Source organism: Anopheles gambiae, chromosome 2, assembly GCF_943734735.2.
Source record: "Anopheles gambiae chromosome 2, idAnoGambNW_F1_1, whole genome shotgun sequence".
Taxonomy (NCBI): domain Eukaryota; kingdom Metazoa; phylum Arthropoda; class Insecta; order Diptera; family Culicidae; genus Anopheles; species Anopheles gambiae.
Window position 1 is genome coordinate 48,347,652 of NC_064601.1, and position 22,512 is coordinate 48,370,163.

The following is a 22,512-nucleotide window of genomic DNA, read 5'->3' on the forward strand; positions in this document are numbered from 1 at the left end:
GAGCTTCCTGTGTGTTTGTGTGTGTGTGTGTTCTGGATTGAATTTCTTCTGGCATTTTTTCATCCGGTCGATGCCTTTTGGTGGATTCCGCGCAGGCGGACTTACTGCTAACGGGCGGACTGTCTGGAACACGTGTACATACGCCCGGTGCATTGAGTTATAAATTGCACGGTCTGCGTCTTGATTGAATTGATCATAGGTTCTTAAAATAATTGTTCACATTTTTCCTACTTTCACTCTGGAGGAACGGTCCAGAAAGGCCGTATTACTCCTCAGAATATTAATAATCTATTCTGTAGGCATCTGCTTTGTACGTAGTCAGTGGAACATTTGCTGATGTTTCATTCCCGTCGGGGGCAAGCCGACATTTCGTCTAATAAATTCCAGGCGTAAGATTTAGTTCCTTTCTGAGGAATTGGGAGAAATTAAAACCCCGTTTTGCAGATGTCGAAACCCCGTTGAGATAAGAGTGTACTTCTTCATGCCAAGTACACAGCGTCTATGAACATATATATTTTCGCCAACGCCCCAAATGCTTGAAACCATTCATGAAATCTCTTACCCATGAAGCGTGTACAAGCGTTCATCAATTTTAAGGCAAAAGTGGGAGAAAAGTTTTGTTGTCAAAGCCTTCACGAAACATTTCCGTACAATGGCCATATATCTTGCCCATATATATACTACCCTGGCCATGTTTAGTGCCATAAACTACCACTCGAAAGTGGACTGCAAAGCCTACACAAAACAGACAGTCCTGTTTTTACATATACACACAGTTACACCCACGCCATGATACCACTATGGGGGAGTACTCGGACGTCAGTAAGGACCTATTCAGATCGGAGGTCAGCTTCCAAGCCGAAGGTGATACAACACGGCACAAAGTGTTTTCTGGAGCTTCACTACAAGAAGGCATTAATTTCGCCCAAAGAGCACAGCAGCAGCATGTCTTTCTGTGTCGGTACTTGTGTGAATGTGTGTGGGAAATCGTTCAACATGCTTTGCATATATTTTCAACCGAGAAGAGGGACGGTGTGTTTGTTGGCGATTGAAATCGCTCAAAGCTTTCTCACTTTTGGTGGTTGGAGGGGGGCCTTAGGCTTGTGTTTTTATTTTGAAGATAACTTTCACCTCAACCATTCCTCCGAGAGGATGGCACGATGATCGCCCCGAAAGTCCGCCACCCTGTCCCCCTGAGCCATTGGATCGCGGATGCTTCACTTATCAGTGTGCGTTTTCCCACTCCGCTGAAGGTCACGCGCATATTTTATGCTTCCGCATCATTCCGGCACCGTTTTTAGGGGTGTGGAGGTGGTGTGGGGTCGCCAGGGGGTGTTTCTCAAAGTAGCTTATCGTGCCGCATTCCGAAGCGCACTGCCTCGCACAAACACACACATAAAAACACTCATAGCAAAACGAGAGCTCTGCTGGGAGTGTGCCCAACCGGATAAACACGTTCCATTCCAACCCGTCTGCACATGAGGCTGGGAGGGGTGGGGAAGCCACCTAGATACTGATACAGCCCGCCCGCCCCGTGGAACAATGGTCCATTGCAATGTTGGGTGCATTCCCGAGATTCAGCAGATCCCTTCGACACACGACCATAGAGCCATATTCTTCCTTGTCAGCAAAGTAACGCTGTGTGACTAATTTGCACACACACACACAAACGCGGGGCACTTACTTTTACGATCAGTGTGGGAGACAAAGGAGACACATCGCACTGCAGAGAACGCGATCGTGACATCACCTGCCAGCCAGGGCCGCTACACCCGCCAACCCGCCAATGCTGTGTTGCACTATGTATGGCTATGTATGATCGCGACGCTACGACGCAATTTGAATATTGCCTCTTAAAGATCAGCTGGGAGGGAGAGGCAGAGTATGCGTGTGTGTGTGTGTGTGTCAGCGAGAGTTAGCACACTACAGGCGCACTTCCGTGTGCTTGAGCTATTATGGAGAACGAAGCTTTAAAGTGTTCGGACTCTTGTTGTCGCTGACGGCCTGCGTGGAATAGAAAAAGGAACAAAGGCAAACACACACATACACACAGAGAGTTTATGTCTCATCAACAGTTATGAGTCAGGGGTATGAATCGACAGCGCCGGCTCCAATCAATTCTTTTATTGACTTTTCTATCACGTTCGCTCGTTGTGCGCAGCAGCGCCGTTGCCTTTAAGGTGCAAAGGTTGTGCATATGATTGTTGTTCCGCGGCTCGGAGGAATGCAGGGAGTGACAGGAACTGCCAGCAGCAAACGTTGCCGTGTGGCCTTCGTCCTACAGCTGCACAATCGCGGAGAGTTACCGCTGTGTGGGCGAAAGATCAATGGACACAGTACTCCAAAGCTCGATGGAACTCCTCCACGTCCACGTACGCCGCCATCTGCCTGGCTGGTCTGATTTTGGGAGTGGATTGTATTTCGTGCATACGCAATGTCCTTACAGCGCGTACCAAAAGCGCTTACAGCGTTACATCACGCTGCGCTGGCTAGATGGTGGATCTGTACAAACATGACATCAGCGGCGTGCTCCAAATAGAGTCACCGCTTACTGAAGTTTGGGGACAAAAGAGGAACATTATGCCATTCAAAGATCGGTACCGTCTTGGCCTTCTTTGAAATGGAAAGCACAACAATCGGGGGCAAGCCCACAGTTTCGTCACTTGGCGCGATCGTGTGCACGATCATTACGGGGAGGGTAGCGAAAGTAAGCAACTTAGGCTCAGCAGCTGCCAAAAGCTCCAAATGAACTGCGTGACTCCAAGGGTAACGTGCACTGTTCAATTACCACGCCGAAAGAGAGTTCCTTACAACTCGCCTCGTTATGACATTGGCGATTCAATCGCGACCACGCTAGATGAACCCGATCGAGGAAACGCTCACCCATTCCCGCGCGTGTTGGCCACTGTGGTGTGTGTGTGTGTACCGGAAAAACGGTTCCATCGCCGCAATGCTAAACAATAACGTCCCACTCACCTCTCTTTCACCGTGTTTTCAGGGTGGCCACGGGCCCAAACGGGCAGTGTCGAAATTGATAATGCGAAAGACTTCGTGCCACTATGCCCACAACTGCAGCTGCTGTCCAGCTCGAGCATCCGAAAAATGTGCAAACACTGCAGCCGGAATGTTCGTTTTGTGTCTGTGCAACGGTAGCTTTTTTTTTGTGTGCTGAATTTTCGGGGTCACCCGCCGGGGCATGTACGGGGAAAAATTAGGTAATGAATTGAGCTCGTCGGTTGGGGAGAAACCGATTTTTTGTAGCAACAAAAAAAAAGTCTAGATCCATTCGCAAACACACGAATTCAAACTAAACAGGTTAAAAAAAAGCTTTAACTCACAGCAAAAAAGCTGCTGGAACTTACGCTCCTGTGTAAGTTCTTCAAAAAAGCTTTTATACAGGCCCGCGAACACATGGCAAAGAAAATGGTACGCTGTTTTTGAATGGCTTGGCGCGTGTATGAGTGTGTTTGTGTTTATTTTGCTGCTCCCGAGGCCAAACATATCATTATCTCGATTCATTATCTAATTTACATGGAATTGGTGTTTACCCACCAACCACCACCCGAGGGGGCCAATTGCTTTGTAGGAGCGATAGTGCGGCTGATCGAGTGGCTGGGTGGGAAAACGGGGTCAGTTCGATCGATTGCAGTTTTCTCCGCGGTGCAGCCGCTGCACTGGTGGCCATCGCACGATGCTGCCGCGCTGCTGCACCTTGAGAATGAATTTGAACTCTATGGTATTATAATTGCACATAAATCTCTGCGTCTAGAAATGGATGAAAACCCCGCACAAGGTTGTTTGGGAAAGGCATGCAATTGAGAGCGGGTGCCGGTTGAGATCAAGCGATTGAATTTGTCATTGAAGTGTGACTTGAAAGGGAATAATAAAATGATTTCTCTTGCCGTTCTCTGCAAAGAATTCGTAGATGAAAGTGTTATTATTTGAACCATGCCCATTAAATTCAAAGACTATTAAACTGTGAGCTTTTTACAAAAACTGTAGAATAGAGCAGTAGGAAGCTTCCTGCAACTTTCCAGTTAATGTAACAATTATTCTGAGCGTTGATAATTTATCTTGCCATATACTATTCATACGAGTCATGGCGCATCTGTATTGTCAGACACTAGACTCGTTGGGCTGCAGTGAGCAGGTCACGTAATTGCAATTTATTTATTTATTGAATTGATTGATTGATTGAATTGAATCGACTGGCGGCACAAAGACAGTATGGATATTATTCCATCGTAGACAATTTCAGGGACTTGCATCTCAAGACACCGTCAATGGAAGACCAAGACAATACAGGAAGATTGTATTTACATATCCCATTACCTACCAACAATTCCCATTAGTCCCATATTTGAATGACAAAGAAAGCCGATGAGACAAAGAAAAAAATATTGAAAATTGATAACATCGTTCTAAAGAACCGATATCATACTATCTAAAAATGTAATTAGATAGTAATGCTATAAGAAAATTAAAATAATACTATATGAAAATAAAACTGATTGCAAACTAAACTCCAAACTGAACTCCAACAATGTCATGCTCTTTAATAAAAGGGCACCCGTTGTACAATTTTTAACACCCTTTGCGGGTGGGCCTTTGCGATACTCCCGGCAATTTATCGACCACACTTGAAATTATCAATCACACCGACGTGAAAGAATTGCCCTCCGCCAGCTTACAAGCAACACACACGGCACACACACCCCTATGGGATGTAACTTGCTGCCAACAAAATGTGCGCACCATATGTTGTTTGTCGACCAACGGAGCTCCGGGCGGGAGCGATAAGGCGCAACATGCTGTCTCTGTGGCTGTGTTGGTGGTACTATTTGCATACGCGCATCGTTCCAACCGCGAATATGCGTGCGTGTGTGCATGTCTCTATTTTCAGCGTGGCTCTGCCCGCTGCGGATTCTCCCCCATCGAATCAGCGGCGTCGCGTTCTGTCGCGTTTATTTTCGCGTTTATTTACGCACCATGGTGCAGCAGTAGCTTGGCCGATGGAAATGGAGATGGATGGAAAAATAATTTCACAGTCACTCGGTGGTCTCCATCGACCACAATCGTCGGTTGTGGCCATAACAGCACGACGACGAGTGTGGTGTGCTGCGCTAAAGAAGCAAATAAAGAAACCGCTCGCGTCTTTGGGCAATAGGCAGCCGATAATGTATGTTTGTGTGTGTGTCTGTCTGTGTGGTGTAAAGCCTGGATGATGATGATCATAATGAAGATGGGGGATGTGATGAAAAGTGGTACGTACGAGCGAGGATGACGCTATACCGACGAACCAGGCACAGCACCCATGCTCAGGAGGGGTCAAGAAACTTCGATGCCACGTTAAGAACGGGGCACACACCGCACCGTTCTGCCCAAACTAACGCTTAGGGTGTTGGGAGTTTTGTGGGCCGATTTGTTGTATGTGTGTGTTGTTGTTGTTGTTACACTGTGTTAATTGGAATCTTTCGGCAGAAGCGTGCCTACAGACGATCAACTATGCGTGTTTTTTTTTTTTTGTAATCACGATCTTTTGAAGCTTATGAAAATGGATGATCAAACTGGTTATTACGTGCGCGATCTGTGGCTGTGGGTTTCGTTGACTTTTGAAGGAGAAAAAAACAAACAAAACGTGGAAAATCCTAACCTGTATTGTTCCATTCGTTTGCAGGTTCTCGAAGCTGTGCGCAGAAATAATTCACAGCTGCCTGAGAATAAAGCATAAATTGATTTTTACTACCAATTTACAACACATTTGCCTGCATACGATTTGTGTACGCGTAAAGGCTCGCTTAAAATAACCCTTAAAACAGGAGGACGAACGTCAACTATTAGTTTAAGATTGTGCATTTAGCTTATGAACGTGTTGAACACACTCTTTGTGCAATTAATCCCAAGTGCTACTGTAAAAACAAATCGTTCATTTTTTGTTAGTTGAATAAACACAAACAGCTACCAATACTGTTCTGTTACAGATTCAGATAACACCGCGTTTAATTAGCGAGAAAGGTCATCCGGTAGATAAGCCACGTCGCCAAGACGCAAACATTCATTCGCATTGCTAAACATTGCAACAAGGCCCACCGCCACTCTACCTTCCTTTCCCATGATGCCGTCTCGGTGCATTGACGCTTCAAACCCTGAACGGCGAAACGATTCATTTGGATGCAAAATTTCTTCATCAACATTCATCATCTGCTGCTGCTGCTGCTGCGGTGTATTGCAAACTGCTGCTGCTGTTATTGCTCCCGCGACAAGCCCGACTGCACGCAAGCTCTAATAGCTGCAATTCTACTGGATGGGGCCCGCACACAACACACACACACACAATGGCCCGCATTATTCTCACAGCAGTGCGCGACGCAATGCACCACTTCGGGGATCGTTGATGGACAGCTTCTCATGTTGCTTCATCCGCCCGTAGCGATCATTCGGTTTCTCTGATTACACAGTTGATTAAGCATCTTTTTTTATTGTAGTTTCTCCGGTGTTCTCTGGTCAGCATCAACCGGATCAGTGGGACGATCGTAAGCTAGAGTCCGGCAGTGATACTAAAAGCTCTAACAGTGAGAAGAAGTGACTGCTATAGGAACCAAACGTACAAACTCCCGTTGATCAACGTTAGGGGGCAGTATTTGAAGTATCTCAATGTTCCGGGAATGTATGTTAGTAGCAGCAGGTTTTTTTTCTGTGATTCCGGGTATAGAAATCCGGTTTGACGACTGGGAAAGAACCTTAGAGCGAGGCTGGAGGGAACGATCTTCTCCCTTCATCGCACCCGGACATGTGTTCGACGATCGATTTGTCGCCCGATCAAGCACGAATTACGTCCGCACCCGCGGGTTCTTCTTGTCAGTGGAGACGCTGACGGAGCACAACACCGTCACGATAATGTACCGAGAGTGTGCTGCAACGATCGTATCTTCTAACCACAAAGCCATTGGTTGGCCGTGAAAATCGAGACACGTTACACGGAAGCGCAAAACCACAAACCGCCGATGCACCACTGCACCAGTCACTCTATCCTGCCTCACCTTGCATAATTGATTGTGATTGTCACCGATGGGTAAAGATATGGCCCAACCATGTGTCTCGCAATATAAGTGATCGTATCTAATTAAAATTCCGGGTTTGCTGGGGACTTGCAGTTACTTTGCTGTGCGTGTTTGCACCTTAAGTAATTGAAAACAGGTTGATGATGCATCCTTTTCCTATCTTTTTGTTTTATAGTATGCTGCAACGAGGTTGCAGGAGGTGTGTGAGCGCTTGCATAAGAGGAAGCCACATACACATGGTTTCGGTGTCGTATGGCTTTGGTTTACGATTGGTTTTCTTTTCGCACTCTGTCTGTGGCGGGTATAGGCGGCGCATCCGTGTACAATGGAGTACAGCATTATGGAATCGTGCTTTGCGGCGCTAAACACAGCACACACACGCACGTATATAGTGTAAAATAGTAATAGGAAGTTACGTTTGCTGCCCGCCCAGACGCCCATTGAATGTTCGATCGATTCGAAAGAAACAATGCACTAACAGTCATGCATTGAGTCTGGAAGACGAGCCGTTTTTGTTTGATTGCAATCAGGTGGTGAAAGGAGCTATGGCACCATTATTTGCAAATTAGATAAACATTGATTTGGTGGAACATGACGTGGGCAGACAGGGTGAGCCTTACAAGGTTTTCTAGGAGTTTTCATAGCTGTGGGACACTTTTATTGACTTTTTCTTCTGTGAAATGAACTTAATGTGATAGGAATTGGATTCTATAGCACCCTTGTTTGACAAATCCAATAGGAACTTTCAAAGAGCCTGCCGAACAAGGATCCCGTAGAGTCCAATTTCCTACATATGAAGTTCACTTCCCACAAGAAAGAGTCAAGAAAGTGTCCCACAACTATGAGAATCTCTAGAAAACCCTGTAACATCCGTGTTTAAGATTTTGGCTGATCACTGAGTCTTCGATTAAACGGATTGTTAACGATTACAGTTGTAGCTCTCATCGTATATGATAAGATGAACAATAATTAGAACAGAACATGCATTTTATCCAATCTTTAATTATATCCATTAAATTTGAGCAGTTCTATTCTTACGATTATTGGCCTCAAATTCATCTTTCGTACGTTACAGCGCTCGTTCGCGTCATTTCCCAGCGCATTATGGTAGCGTGTCGTAACTAAATACAATCGTCGGTGTTTTTTGCGCACCCAAAAGAATAGAAAGGGCCGAAAAAGTAACTAGCAAAGGAAAACACTTTCCCGTCCCGCTTCCTCTGTGTTGGTCGTTGGTCATATGATTGAAAGCGGCGATCAATCTTGCTGCGGCTACATGTACCTGCTGCATAGCAGCTGGACGCTGTGGACCCCAATCACAGATTCGAGGATTTTGAAAGCGTGAGTAAAAGTACAAAAACAGTGTAAAGCCAGTGTATCGGCATCAGAATGGTAGTGGTGGTAGTAGTAAATCGACCGTGGAAACGTCTTGGGGCACGAAATTTCGCCCTCTTCCGGTTGGTTTGCAACGGCAGCGGCGGCGCCTGTGATTCCCTCTCTAAGTGAACCAATCAGTGCTGCGCCACTGGGGGAGCCGCTCGGAAGAGAAGGGCGAGCCAACGCGCGGCGTTCTCCCCAACAAATTTCCGATGTGTGAACCGCGCCGTTCCAATTTCCACCCGACAAATGCTGCCCCGTCCGTCCCGGTGGGAAAAGATCGGTACAATCTGTACGCTAACGCGCACACGAACCAAAACAACCTTGAGCGTGAGGCGTGTGATGCGAGTTTTGTCTTAGATTTTGTGGATGACTGCACAAAGCCACCCCCCTCCCCCTCACCCTTTGGTATGTTCTCTGCCGGCGCTGTGGCGCATTTTAGTTCCTTTCGCTTGATCGGGAAGGGGCAGAAAAGCGAATTGGGAAAACGATCGTACGAGAAAAACGAAATGAGCGGATGGAAGCAGCGGTCTGTTCAATTGTTGCTCGATATTCGTTTGTTTCTGTGTGTATGTGTGTTGTTTCAAATCACGTGAGCTGCACCGATTGTGTGGTATGCGGTAAAACTGTTTTCCTGCCAACGTTTAGTTTATGATGCGTTTAATGCTTTGGCGCTTTTATCTCACCACTTGACTTGAACTGTCAAGTGCTAGGAGCAGTAGAAGTAGTAATAGATATTTCAAAATTATCAATTGAGATATCTCAACTTACTCTAAAACTCAACGAAGGAATTGCCGCCACTTGACGCCAAAGGCGCAAGGAATGTGTCGAGTGGTTGCCGGTCGGGAAAGCAAGAGGTTGATTTTTATGATGGAATACGAACAACTGAATGGTGTTAAAGAAATGCATTTACACACTTCATATTTCGTTTGTGACACGTAATCAAAGTGATTGCATAAGGGAAGATGAATTATGAACAATAGATCAAATACACTACCCTCGCACTCAAGTCTATTACGCTGCGCCTTGATTGAATTATTTTTTGGGATATGAAGGTTTAATTGTGTTAGATTCAACTTTCTAAAATTTGTAGTAGGATAAAGCGAAGGGTTGATCAGCTGGTAGATGGATGAACACATTTTAACATTTATAAGTTTGGGTCGACCCTCTAACACACGCCCTAGCTGGGCAAGCTGGGTTCAATTAAACATTGCTCTCCGCTCTTCTTTTAATGGCTGGTGTTGGTTTGTTGTAGTTTTCGTTACTGAGAGTTGAATTAGACTTCAAAAATGGTCGATTTTTTCCCGCGCCTACAACAACCTTAAGCATTGTGAACTGCAATCCAATCCCTTCCTGATGATTCCATTCACTTCTGATAGTGCTGATGCTGGATTTTTGCTGCTGCCATTAGAGTTGGTAGTCCACACCTAAATTGAACGGAACGCGTCAAGCTGACGGTGCGGGGAATTCAAGAGAGTCCGCCACATGGTTAATAGCTCACAAATTGCAATCATTAACATTTCTCTCGACTGGTGCCCGCGGGCCCCGACAAACGGGAGGGTGTATTTGGGGCCCCTTTGAGACCTTCTGCAACGCTTGGTGTGGTATACTGTGCAGTTGAAAATGAGTCCAAAGCGCATGGAAAGTGGAATATTACGGTACACTCCAACACACACACACAGGCCAGGAAATCGTCAATTTACCTGAGCTTGGGAGGTTGCTAACGACCTTGCTCCAGGAGGGTGGAGTGCTGTTGCTGCATACCATTCCCGAACTGGAAACATCAATGAGTTTTACCGTAAGGAATTCCGACCATAGCCAAACCGTCGATACTGGGTATTAGTGATGGGTAATCCGGAGCGGAGTCATGGATCAACTCCGACTCCGGTGCGCAAAATATGACTCAGGCTCCGGATCATAACTAGATTCGACTCCGGATCAGTCCGGATCACTCCGGATTACTCCGGATCACTCCGGATTACTCCGGATTACTCCGGGTCACTCCGTATTACTCCGGATCACTCCGGATCGCTCCGGATCACTCCGGATCACTCTGGATCGCTCCGGATCACTCCGGATCGCTCCGAATCACTCCGAATCACTCCGGGTCACTCCAGATCACTCCGGATCACTTCGGATCAGTCCGGATCAGTTTTCGTAGATATTCGATGTACGACTTGAAAGTAAATGAACTCATCAAGAATTGTCTAAACGATAATGGACAGTCATTCCGGATCCGGAGTGATCTGGAGTGATCCGGAGTGATCCGGAGTGATCCGGAGTGATCCGGAATAATCCGGAGTAATCCGGAGTGATCCGGAGCGATCCGGAGTGACCCGGAGTGATCCGGAGTGATCCGGAGTGATCCGGAGTAATCCGGAGTGATCCGGAGCGATCCGGAGTGACCCGGAGTGATCCGGAGTGATCCGGACTCGGAGTCGATGAGTCCGAGGGTTTTCCCGTACGCACCCCCCCCCCCCCCCCTCCTGCTAAACAGTCCGGAGCAACTCCGAGTCCGACTCCAAGGGGTGCCGGAGTCAGATCAATCCGACTCCCGAAAAAAATTGTATTTACCCATCACTACTGGGTATCATTCGTTTCCTGCCCAAGCAGTGAGTAACACTCTTCAGAAACATGTCTACATAGTATTGCTTTCCCACTAGATACCACAGTATGAATAGTGAACCATAACTTGTTCTGAAATATCTAGAGCCTACCTTAACATAATCTGCGTGATTGTAGTGGTTTGTTGATGTGTCCCGAAACGTACCTGGTTGAACCTGTCACTATTCTGACACCCTTTACCGATTCTTTGGTGCTCGATGATCAATCACCGTGTCGTTGGTGTGATGTGTAGCATGTTAGCATTCAAATGTACGCTGGCGAAGCAGCTGACATCATACGCACACATATCGCGCACCGATCCCGCGCTATTGGAACCGGCCGTGCTAGAAGAAGCTACATATATATCCGCCTGGAAATAACAGCTCATATCGCAAACATCGCGAGACACTATCGCGACATCGAATCTCCATTTGTGTGAGACAAAATAGATGGAATGTTTCACTGTTCCCGCCCCGTATGTTGAAGTGTTGTGTTTTGCAGATGTGTGTCACATCACGCCGGTTGCCCCACATGTTCCTTCAGCCTCCTCCATCGCCCACCAACCACAGTATGTGCTGAACGAAATCGATTTTACACATGAATTTCGTTTGGTACATTTCGTCTGCTGCGACGGACGGTGATTGGTATGTTGGCTGTCTACCCTCGTTGAACGAAGGGCGCAGATTGTATCGATTTTGTGTATGAATTATTAGCACCGATAAGCTTTGTTGGCTTCAGGCAATAAATGTGTTTGTAGTTGTTACACGCTCAAGGTTATGGGCTGCAATAGTTGAATACACGATAGCGAGATATCGATTTGCATTTTATTCGTTGCTTACGTTCCATACGCTTTAATAATGCGTGTATGTAAAGGAAACAATTATTTAAATTGCTTGCGGTAGTTGATAAAGTATCTGTAGTATGATTGATAACACCAGTGCAATTGTGTCAGCAAAAAAGTATTGGTTCTGTCAGAAGTGGGATTCGAACCCACGCCCTCAGAGAGGACCAGAACGCTCGGGAGAGACCCGCATGAAGGCGGGCAAGATTGCTCTTGAGTCTGGCGCCTTAGACCGCTCGGCCATCCTGACATGTTGAGAGGGGCGTGCTAGAACAGAAAGTGCACCCATACGCCGTTAGAACACGTAATAGATGTGATTAACTAAGACAGTTCAGTAATTATTAGTGCTTATTTCAATTTTTGTTTCATTCCTTGTGTGCGCAATATTATCGATGGAGGAATCGTTAAATTACAGGATTAAAGCTTCATAGCAACTTTTTTTTTTAATTGGGAGCATGTAATTCTAGTGCAATGTTTATTTGTATTATGTGAGTGATGTAAAGTTACTGTTGTTAACGAGTTGATATGGTGAAGTGCGTCTTATTGGATAAGAACAGTGCGACGAGCGTAACGTGAAGATGTATCTATCTCTCTCTGTGTGTTGGTTGCAATATGGTGGGACTCAGCGCGCACTGAGTATAAATATGTGTGTAGCAGGGTACGGGAGTATGGCCCGGATAGCTCAGTCGGTAGAGCGTTGGACTTTTAATCCAACGGTCTAGGGTTCAAGTCCCTATTCGGGCGGTGAGATTGTTTTTTGTGGGTGCTTTGATTGCGTGTGTTGCTTTGTTCTCAATCTTAGTATAGTTTTACTTACTTGTTTTCATAATATTTTTTACTTTGTTGTTGAACATAAACGGGATTTATATTGTATATTTAACGTATCTAGCACTCTATTCTAAACATAACACATTTTCTTCAAAAACGCTTCAGATACGAGGCCTGAAGCTACAGTACAATATTTGCAGTCAATTTTACATTGCTTTCGTTTTCCTAATATCGCATGACTAAGCTGTATAATTTTTAATAAATTTAGCACCATATGAAAAGGACAATTATGTAAAATATGCTATGAAACTATGAAAATATATTTCAGTTTAGCCTTAAATAATATTTCATTCTTAGATTAAATCTATTTTAGCATATAGAAACAACGTTTATTGTTGCACTATGTATAAATAAACAGCATATGTTCATGTTCTAATAAAAATTTAAATTATTTTTTTCTAAGTCATTAGAAATGGCTCAGTTAGGGCAATATAACCCAGTGTTCGGCAAACTTTCTGACAGAAAGTGAACAATTGTTTAAAATGATCATTGATGCTAAAATGTAAACAGTTAAATTTATGTACAAAATATAAAATTGTGGGAAAGCTCTATAGAACATGGGAAGGGAAAAGAATCACCATCTAGACAACAAAGTGCCACATGCGGCACGTGAACCGTACTTTGCCGTATCACTGTCCAAACTAACGACAATTGCCACATTTTTACGACCTGGTGGTGTTCTTAAATTCATAATTTTGGACTGTTTTCTGTGATGACACAATGCTAAAATAAATAATATGTATTAAATAATTTTAACAATAAATTACAATTTAGAACAGTGTTTTAGATACTTTGTATTTATATTTTCAAACCCGGGTTTAGCTGACTGAAATACTTATATTCAAGACGAAAAAATGGGGCAAGAATGAATAATACGGAATCACAAAAATTTGGTTGATCTAACTGTCGTCTCTGTAGTTGATGGTATGTTTGAAAGACCGACGGAAAAATGTGGGTTGTGTTAATATGGTGCATTGGCGTGGGGGCTGGTAAGAGCCCGGGTAGCTCAGTCGGTAGAGCGTTGGACTTTTAATCCAACGGTCTAGGGTTCAAGTCCCTATTCGGGCGGGCGAGTTTTTTTGCGGTTCGTTTTTTTGTAGTGCGGTATGTCTATGAATTATACTTGGCAGTATTTTGTACAAGTCTCTGGGATTGATTCATGGTGTTGATAATAACAATATTAATAACCTAATAGTAATACAGTCAGAACTCTATAGTTGAACGCTTTATAGTTGGCATGCTTCTTCATTGAACGCTCGATATTCAATAGCATGCGTTTGTATAGAAAACCCAGTATTGAAAAATTTACAAAAATCTCATGGCTTGAAGGAAAAAAAGATTTATTTGTATGGGAAACGTACCAACTAAACAGCACATATTCAATAGTTGGCAGGGAATCGATGTTCAACCAGTGAGTTCATATTGTAGTAAGTTTGTATTAATGCATATTCGCTGCTACTTAAACCATCGCAATTTTAATGTAAGTGCTCTCCGGAATAATACCTAAGCATATTAAAATATATATGAATCGTAAGGTTCTAATTAATGTCGTCTTGTTATGTTGTTCATAACCTAATTCTTGCTGTAAAGGTCGGATGCCACTACAGCATATAATTATAGAACACTTAGTTATAATTCTGAATTCATACAATTTGCACCTGTGTTAAACTATTTCTTTATGAATCAACTCATTGAACTCAAGTAAACATTTAAGAGTAGCTTTATATATTATCAGTGTATAGTATATTAATTAACAATTGTAAATGATGCTTCTTTACATCATAAATATCAGCATGTTCATGAGCAAAACAGATTTTCTTTGTCAGAAGTGGGATTCGAACCCACGCCCTCAGAGAGGACCAGAACGCTCGGACCCGCTTAGTAGCGGGCAAGATTGCTCTTGAGTCTGGCGCCTTAGACCGCTCGGCCATCCTGACATGTTGCGTGGTGCGTGCTCAAAGCCGTACAAAAACCGGTCAATACTTTCCACCGCAAAATGAACAAAACAAACGGCCACGTTGTTAACATCGAAAACATCGCATGACGCATGTTTCACTCTCTTTCCATGCAGCGCTCTCGCAACTGGCACGCACTACTGATATTTGCAATTCGCGCCAAAACTTCGCCAGATCGTTTCCGCAGCCGAAATTTGCTGAATGAATTAATCATGAACGGCTACTTAACTCCTTCTTCTGCTGTTTTTGCCCTCAGTAATATGGATGTGCATGGTCCAGCCAAAGAGAGGTGGTGGGAGCACGTATCACGAGCTATTTTGGTACGTGTAGCTGGCATGGATGGACCGTCGAGATATAACACACGTGCAGTAGTGGTATAATCGTATAGGAACAATAAACGAACAATAATGAATTCAAACGTTAAAGACTGATCATTGGTATTGGTTAGGAAAATAGTTTCGCTATTTACAGATAATTTTCGTCGCTACGTCTGTGTAGCCACCACTGAGGGAAAGCGATTGCACGGGTTGATGAGAGTTGACTGGGGCAGATGATAAACTCCAATCGAAAGTTTTATTTGTGCCAATTTTTATAGTAGGGCCAATAGCCAATTGCTTCGTCGGCTGTGCTGATGAACCATGCTGGCAGTTATCAGTAAAATGAACCATCAACCTGGCTATTTTTCGTCGTTTTCCTTTTCCCCTGGTTCCCTTGCCGTCGTACGCGTGAATGCCGCAAGCAAAGCGTGATTGCAGAGGACGAAAAGGGGACCGTAAAACTAATATGTATTTACTCAACCAACAATGCACAACAACGCACAATGGAGATAGGCCACAACCAGGGTACAGTAGAGAGAGAGAGAGAGACAGAGAGAGAGAGAAAAAAGAAGATGCGATCTATTGGTAATGGTAAAAAGCAACTCTTCCCGCTGTACCTCCTCCACGGTCAACACTCCAATGCATTCGCATGCTGGTGTACACGGGTGATATGCAAGACCGCGGGTGACATTGTACGGGCTCGTTATCGGTGCCTCCCGCCCAAGGGATGCAGCAAGCGGTGAACTAGATGAACAACCGGGGAAGCGGAGGTGCATGCGCGCACCCCGGGAAGTTAAGTTTCTTGGCCACGGGAATCGGCCCTACTGATTGGGGCTGCTCCCCATACATCGCCCGAGCCGATAAGCCAAGGCATACACGCACACATACGAAACAGAAGAAGTGATAGAAAAAAGAGAGAGAGAGAGGGAATCGAGGGAGAGAAAAAGCGAGAAAAGGAAAAAAATCGCTGCAAAAGGGAGAAAACGTAACGTGGCGCTGGCCGAAACCAAAAGAGGAAACGAAACAGAACGACAATCGCATACCAAGTGTAACCGTTCGTGACCGTTTCGCGGTTCGCAGGCTTTGCCTTGGGGCCAAAAGTGCAGCGGGCCGGTCGGACAGTCTGATGTCAACATTTGCCCACAAGCGGTCGCTGCTGTTTCCATTCCATTCCGAGCTCGCGGTATCGGTATCGGTCCCCGTCGTCGTCCGCCATTCCTTACCCTTTTGAAACCTTGTGGCGCGCTCTGCACCCAACCCCTCCGGACCAGAAGGGAGGGAACAGTTTGGATTCGTTTGTTTATGCTGTCGCGTGTATCGTGTGGGCATTAATCATCACAGGACGCACGTATCGGCCGTTCGAAGGATCGTTGCGCAAAGTGCCCTGTGGACACACAGTGACTACTACTATCGTGCCTTGATTTGCAGTGTTTTGAGTGTGTTTAGTTTTTAGGTCGTTTGAAACACAAACAAGTGATCAATCGTCATGGATATACATCAGATCGCCAAGGAAGATGAGCTACTGGAATTCCGCCGCATCTTCACGCCGGAGCTGTATGATCAAGTAAGACAAGATCGAACCGAGCATCTGCCGAGTTTTAATATATCGTTTGCAAGGTATTGGTTTTGTTGCGGGTCAGAATAACTGGAGATGTATTCCTAAGATGACCGGCAACCTTCCGATGAGCTCACTTATTGTAAATGAGTCATAATATGGACCTAAAAGACAGACAAAAAACAACACTGATCGAATTCCATCCTGTTCCTCACACCAAAAAGGTTCGAACATCAGTAGATGGTTGCAATATTGATTCAACCCCCATGGGCGTGACTCATCGCTTTGCGTTGGGAATGCCGCAATATCCCTCCAAAACGACTTCCCGACCAGCGCCCAACCTGATTTGCAACTTATCAAAGCTGTCATTAGTCACACCGGAAGCCGAAATAGCCGAAGATATGATGCTTGGACGGATCGAACCATTTCAGTGCAACCGGCCAACAGAAGGTTGCAGTTAAAATATTGTTTTCGCTTTCCACCCATTCGCGCACTCATTTCGCATTTTTAGGGGAAGAGCTAGGTCCTCCAATTGTACGGAAAGGAAGAAACCACATTGCAGTATGAATTCTTCTTTTTACGTTGCTGACAAACGGTTTCTGTTTTTGCCTACTACAAGCACGATAACAGGATTAATTTGTCGTTACGTACGTCGGTTATTGTTTATCATGCGTCATTGGCACTGGGCTTTTTGGGTACGCGGGCGTCCTTGTGGGGCGGGTTTTGGAATTGGAAGAATTATATTGCTTTGCCACACCGTGGCAAAGCACAGCGGAGAGAGTATAGGCGCGCCTTTAGTGTGGCATAAAGCAGGGAAAGGTAGTTTCACCTCCACCAGTGCTTCAAACAGATATTTGTAGTTTGGGGCGAATCAGTCTTTACAGCCCTCTTATCAGGACCGTTCAAATGCTTTTAACCGTACCATTTTTGATCAGGTGTCTTATCGTTTGATTGGCTTCGGCGCTGTACTCGAAATGGGAAACCTCTGGACTCTGGTGGCTAACATTTTGTTACGAAGCAACTATTCTGGGAACTTTTCATAACCATCACCCAGTAACCTTGGTCGGTGAAGCGGCGATAATCCTATATCGAAATGGGAAGTGATAAAATCCTTCCTGAAAAGCTCTTACTATACATGTGTAGGGTTGCGGATGGTCGATTCTGCCGCTGACCAAAACATTGACCGGCAGCATATCTTATCAAACATTCCTTGGTAATGTAATAATATGTTTGTTCCCTTGTTTGCGATGAATCTATGAACCAAAAAAGCCTTCAGAAACATTTCAATTTTATGTTATTGTTCATCATTCGTACATACAGCATATGACCCCCTGGAATTATTCAACCTTAAGTATATTGTAGCTTCATACATGTTTCACTTACTCATGTTGGAAAATCTTATTAAAATACTTGTTTTTTAATACCGTAAAGAGTTATTCTGTACAGTTGTGTTATTTAAAAAAAAACATAAAAAATACGACAAAGAGTATTGCTCATTCTAATTCCAACAGTGCAAACCCAAGGACATGTTCAATCCCTGCATATGCGTAGCCGAACGAATGTTAAATTCTTTATGTATTTGTATGCTTAAATGTATGCGTAATTGGACATTGACATAGTTGAAAGATAAGATTAGGCCCCAAAAACTCTCCAGCAGGGCAAGTCTACCAGTTCCACCTGTTTGTTTCCTGCTGTGTTCAGCGCGTGTTCCTAAACCGCAACCTGATAATGTGTGTGCGCGGATGGTCGTTGAGTTCTATCGTGAAGTTTGTGCATTGGACGTGGTGCTTCAAAGCAAACGGCCCGGACCTACATCGCCCGAACCACGGCGATGCTTCTTTTCCCCATTTCCTTCTGCATCACACTGTTGTCCATGCACGCCGCCGACCCCTGAACAGCTGAACACATCACAGTCCTCATCATGCGCGATCAACACTTATCAGGGAGCGCTAGAACCGACAGGCCAGAGATAACTTCAGTTGCGAACCACTCGCGTCACACGAAGTGGTCTTTCGAGTCACAAGTATCTACTACCGGAGTGTGTGTATGTGTTTGTGCGCATGAAGGAGGGCACTTTTCGGTCAGGGGCGAATGATAGAATCTTCATGATCGCACACCGCACAATTTGTCAATCGTTTCATGATAACACACAAACACACTTACTGGGAACCAGAGTGCTTGCGACAGAGGAGGGTGCTGTAATTTCGCAATCTGCAACGATAGGCTTGGCCGCCGGTGGCACTGCACGTTAGCTAAAAAAATGGAGCAATTGTCCTCGCCGCGATTGAAGCCACCCCCACGATGAAGTGTCACAGGGTCGGTCGATAAGCAGAGAGGGGATTCGTAAAGGGAATTCGCAAATTATCGCACAGAGCAAAAGTTAATTGCCCTTAATGCGCGAGGATCACCAACAAGAAGCATGCACATGCGTCAGTACCGAGAGAGAGAAGGGGAGAGAGAGAGATTGTGAGAGCAATAGAGATCCGTTTCACCCCGTTGTACATGGAGCTGGATGCACTTTTTACTTATTATTTTGGCAATATAATCGAAAATGACTTGAACGCCGCACCATGAAGGGAGGGAAAACGCGCAAGGAAAAGCTAAAGAGAAAGGAAATTTTCTAACCGCACTGACTACGCTTTATGGGGTGAAAACTCAACGAACTGTTAAAAGGACACACATACACTCACACACATACATCTGTAAGCGAGTATCACAAGGGATTTTCGCTCGGGTCACGATCAAAAGCTGACGCGTGCCAACGCGATCGTACGAGATGGGCGTGAAAATTGTGTCGCTTTTTAATTTATTTCACTCAATATTCATTGCATATGTTCAAGGGTGTCTTTGGGGGAAGTTTTTCGATACCTTCCGGTGTGCTGTTGTTGTTGTTGTCCGGTCGGATGTCAAGGTCTGGTTGGCAAAATTGCAGAAGAGAGGCGCAGGTGCGTGATAGCGAAGTGATAAATATTAAACGCACGAAAGTGGTGGCAATGTGGCGCAGGGAAAATCGTCCATCCACCCCTCCCCCTCCTCCTCCTCTCTCCCATCGGGGTCATTTATTTGAACTGCGCGGTTGAGATTTTTATCATCGCTTTGTGCGGCCTCCTTCTCCACCTTTCTTCCGAATGGAAAAGCCAGGTTGCTGATGCTATCGGTATCAGTTCCTACTGCAGAAACTGAAACGGAAAGCTCGAAGCATTTTGTTGTATTTATTCCAGTTTTTTTGTTTTGTGATTTAAATGTAAAGAAAATCAAAAGTGGTACCGAAAAACGGTGCGTTTGCTGTGGTGTAAATCGGATAATAAAACACCTGATTTACAGCACATTCCCTTTCGTTGAAGCTTGCTGATCGATTAGCCTGCCTTTATTGATAAAACATTCACTTGACTTTCGTTTGCCGTCGAACCGTCGAAAAATGAAAAGTCAGTCAACCGTTTCGCAGCCGACGTAAAAGCCCGGACGCGCCCCGGACGATATGTAAATTCACAAGTTCTACACTCATTTCCGGGCTCGAATGCTAGAACCATTATGACTCCATCCACGATGAGTAAGCGCCAACGGGTGTGAGACCTTACGGCGAATGCGCCATCCCTTCGTTCCTCGGAAGCTTTGCCTACGGCGCACGGCGTAGCACAAGCCAGGAAACTAAGCGACCGTAAACGAGGAAAGAAAGTCAGCCTTCGGCAAGGTCGATGCACGCGCCCCTTGCTCCATTATAACCCATTTTACCACTTTGCCACCCATTATCAAGGTTTATTGTTTGTTTTGTTTCACTTTCTATCGCTTGTTCTGTGTTCCTCGTGCCGGAAGTGTGTGCCAACTTCGATAGCAGTGCATGACCAGCGCATGAGAAGCATAATTTCCCAAGAAATGTCGTTACAGGAGCCGTGGCCTGTGGTGGTGCCGTACTGGGGCTGGCGATAATATTGTTGTCTTCTCTCCACGTTAAACGCGGAATGACTCATTGTGAATTCTTGAAGCGCACCCTTCGCGTGCGCACGTACACCGTCGTCCGCCGGTTAAATAATCATCGGGCGACGGTTCGTCTGGGGTGTGTGCTTGACAGGAAAGATGCGTAAAAGAGTGTTAAAAAGATCGTCTTTAACAAATCACGCTATACGCACGAAACTGAGTCTATTTTTGCAGTGCTCAACAACATCTCTTTATTGCTTGAGCTAATCTTCGGTAGAGCTTGTTGATGACAAATACTCGTAGCTTAATCCTATCGCCGGTATTGAACAGATGTTTAATATGATTCATGATTCATTGGGATTTCCGATGGAGACAGCACATGACTTAGCGTGGATAAATGGATACTTATCACCTGTACCTACACGTCATGTTCGGTTATTCATACATTTTCTCCTACGCTTTCTTTCCTCCGACAGATCGACACCAACAAAGACGGCTTCATCGAGCTGAAGGAGCTAAAGGATGCACTCGACCAGGTGGGCTTCAAGCTGCCCGGCTACCAGGTACGCCTGATGATCGACGAGTACTCGAACAAGCAGCGATCGCAACACGTCGGCAAGCTGTCGTACGACGAGTTCGAGTCACTATGCATGGACCTGAAGGCGAAGGATGTGGCGAGCACGTTCAAGAAGGTGGTCTCGAAGAAGGAAAACCTAGAAACGCTGGGCGGCATGTCGGACTCGTCCGCCGCCGGTACGACACATTCGGTGCGCGTCGAGGAGCAGCTAGCGTTTAGCGACTGGATCAACTCGAACCTGGTGCACGATCCGGATCTGAAGCACCTGCTGCCGCTCGATTCGGAGGGCAAGCTGCTGTACGACAAGATGAAGGACGGCATACTGCTGTGCAAGATCGTCAACCACTCCTGCCCGGACACGATCGATGAGCGGGCGATCAACAAGAAAAATTTGACCGTGTACACCAAGTTCGAGAACCTGACGCTGGCGTTGGTGTCCTCGCAGGCCATCGGCTGCAACATCGTCAACATTGATGCGCACGATCTCGCCAAAGGCAAGCCGCACCTGGTGCTCGGTCTGCTCTGGCAGATTATTCGCATCGGGCTGTTCAGCCACATCACGCTAGACAGCTGTCCGGGGCTTGCCACGCTGCTCTCCGATGGTGAGCGGCTCGAGGATCTGATGAAGCTGTCACCCGAAGCGATCTTGCTGCGCTGGGTCAACCACCATCTCGAGCGGGCCGGCATTGCCCGACGCTGCACAAACTTCCAGAGCGACATCTCCGACTCGGAGGTGTACTCGTACCTGCTGAATCAAATCGCTCCCAAGGATGCCGGTGTGAACGTGGAAGCGCTCAGAGTAGGTGTCGGTGATGTGGGCGACAAAACGGCAGGATTGCTCAAGCATCTAATTCTCGTGTTTGTGATTTGCAGGAACAAAACGCCTTAAACCGTGCCGAAATGATGCTGCAACAAGCGGCCAAGCTGAACTGCCGATCGTTTGTCACCCCGCAGGACGTCGTCAACGGAGTCTACAAGCTCAATTTGGCCTTTGTAGCTAATCTGTTCAACAATCATCCGGGACTGGACCAGCCGGAAGAGATCGAAGGGCTAGAGTCGATCGAGGAGACGCGCGAAGAGAAAAGTAGGGGAAGCGAGATCAAATACAAGTCATTTTTCAATGTACGTGGCATATAACGAGCGTCATAAATTCGCTTATCTGTCTCTGCAGCTTATCGCAACTGGATGAATTCGATGGGTGTCAAACCGCACGTGAACTGGCTGTACTCGGATCTGGCGGACGGACTCATCATCTTCCAGCTGTTCGACATTATTCAGCCGGGCAGTGTGCAGTGGAAGCGGGTGCATCAAAAATTCACACCGTTACGGAAGTTCATGGAAAAGCTGGAGAACTGCAACTATGCGGTTGAGCTAGGCAAGCAGCAAAAGTTTTCGCTGGTCGGCATTGCCGGACAGGATCTGAGCGATGGCAATGCGACGCTCACGCTGGGTAGGTGAAAATAATTTGTGTCTCTGCGTACGGGC

At 45.7% G+C, this 22,512-nt stretch overlaps 1 protein-coding gene and 4 non-coding genes across 12 annotated transcripts in view; 3 read left to right on the forward strand and 2 right to left on the reverse strand.

The window, feature by feature from the left end:
- LOC1270874 (plastin-1) overlaps positions 1 to 22,512 on the forward strand; it is a 28,566-nt gene that overhangs the window by 2,865 nt on the left and 3,189 nt on the right. For 7 of the 8 annotated variants that reach the window (XM_309626.5, XM_061644483.1, XM_003436657.2 and 4 more), the window contains exons 3-5: positions 20,927 to 21,826; positions 21,901 to 22,111; positions 22,199 to 22,477. In XM_309626.5, coding sequence (XP_309626.5) covers positions 20,927 to 21,826; positions 21,901 to 22,111; positions 22,199 to 22,477 — 1,390 coding nt within the window. Of the gene's footprint in view, positions 1 to 12,485; positions 16,545 to 20,926; positions 21,827 to 21,900; positions 22,112 to 22,198; positions 22,478 to 22,512 lie in introns of those variants that run through there. The other variant, XM_003436658.2, reaches the window with a different exon arrangement.
- Trnal-caa (transfer RNA leucine (anticodon CAA)) lies at positions 12,009 to 12,130 on the reverse strand. Its single transcript has 2 exons — positions 12,093 to 12,130; positions 12,009 to 12,053 (listed from the first exon to the last, which is right to left on the reverse strand). It is a non-coding gene; the product is annotated as a tRNA-Leu (tRNA).
- Positions 12,552 to 12,624, forward strand: Trnak-uuu (transfer RNA lysine (anticodon UUU)). Its single transcript has one exon. It is a non-coding gene; the product is annotated as a tRNA-Lys (tRNA).
- Trnak-uuu (transfer RNA lysine (anticodon UUU)) lies at positions 13,704 to 13,776 on the forward strand. The gene has a single exon. It is a non-coding gene; the product is annotated as a tRNA-Lys (tRNA).
- Trnal-caa (transfer RNA leucine (anticodon CAA)) lies at positions 14,529 to 14,645 on the reverse strand. Its single transcript has 2 exons — positions 14,608 to 14,645; positions 14,529 to 14,573 (listed from the first exon to the last, which is right to left on the reverse strand). It is a non-coding gene; the product is annotated as a tRNA-Leu (tRNA).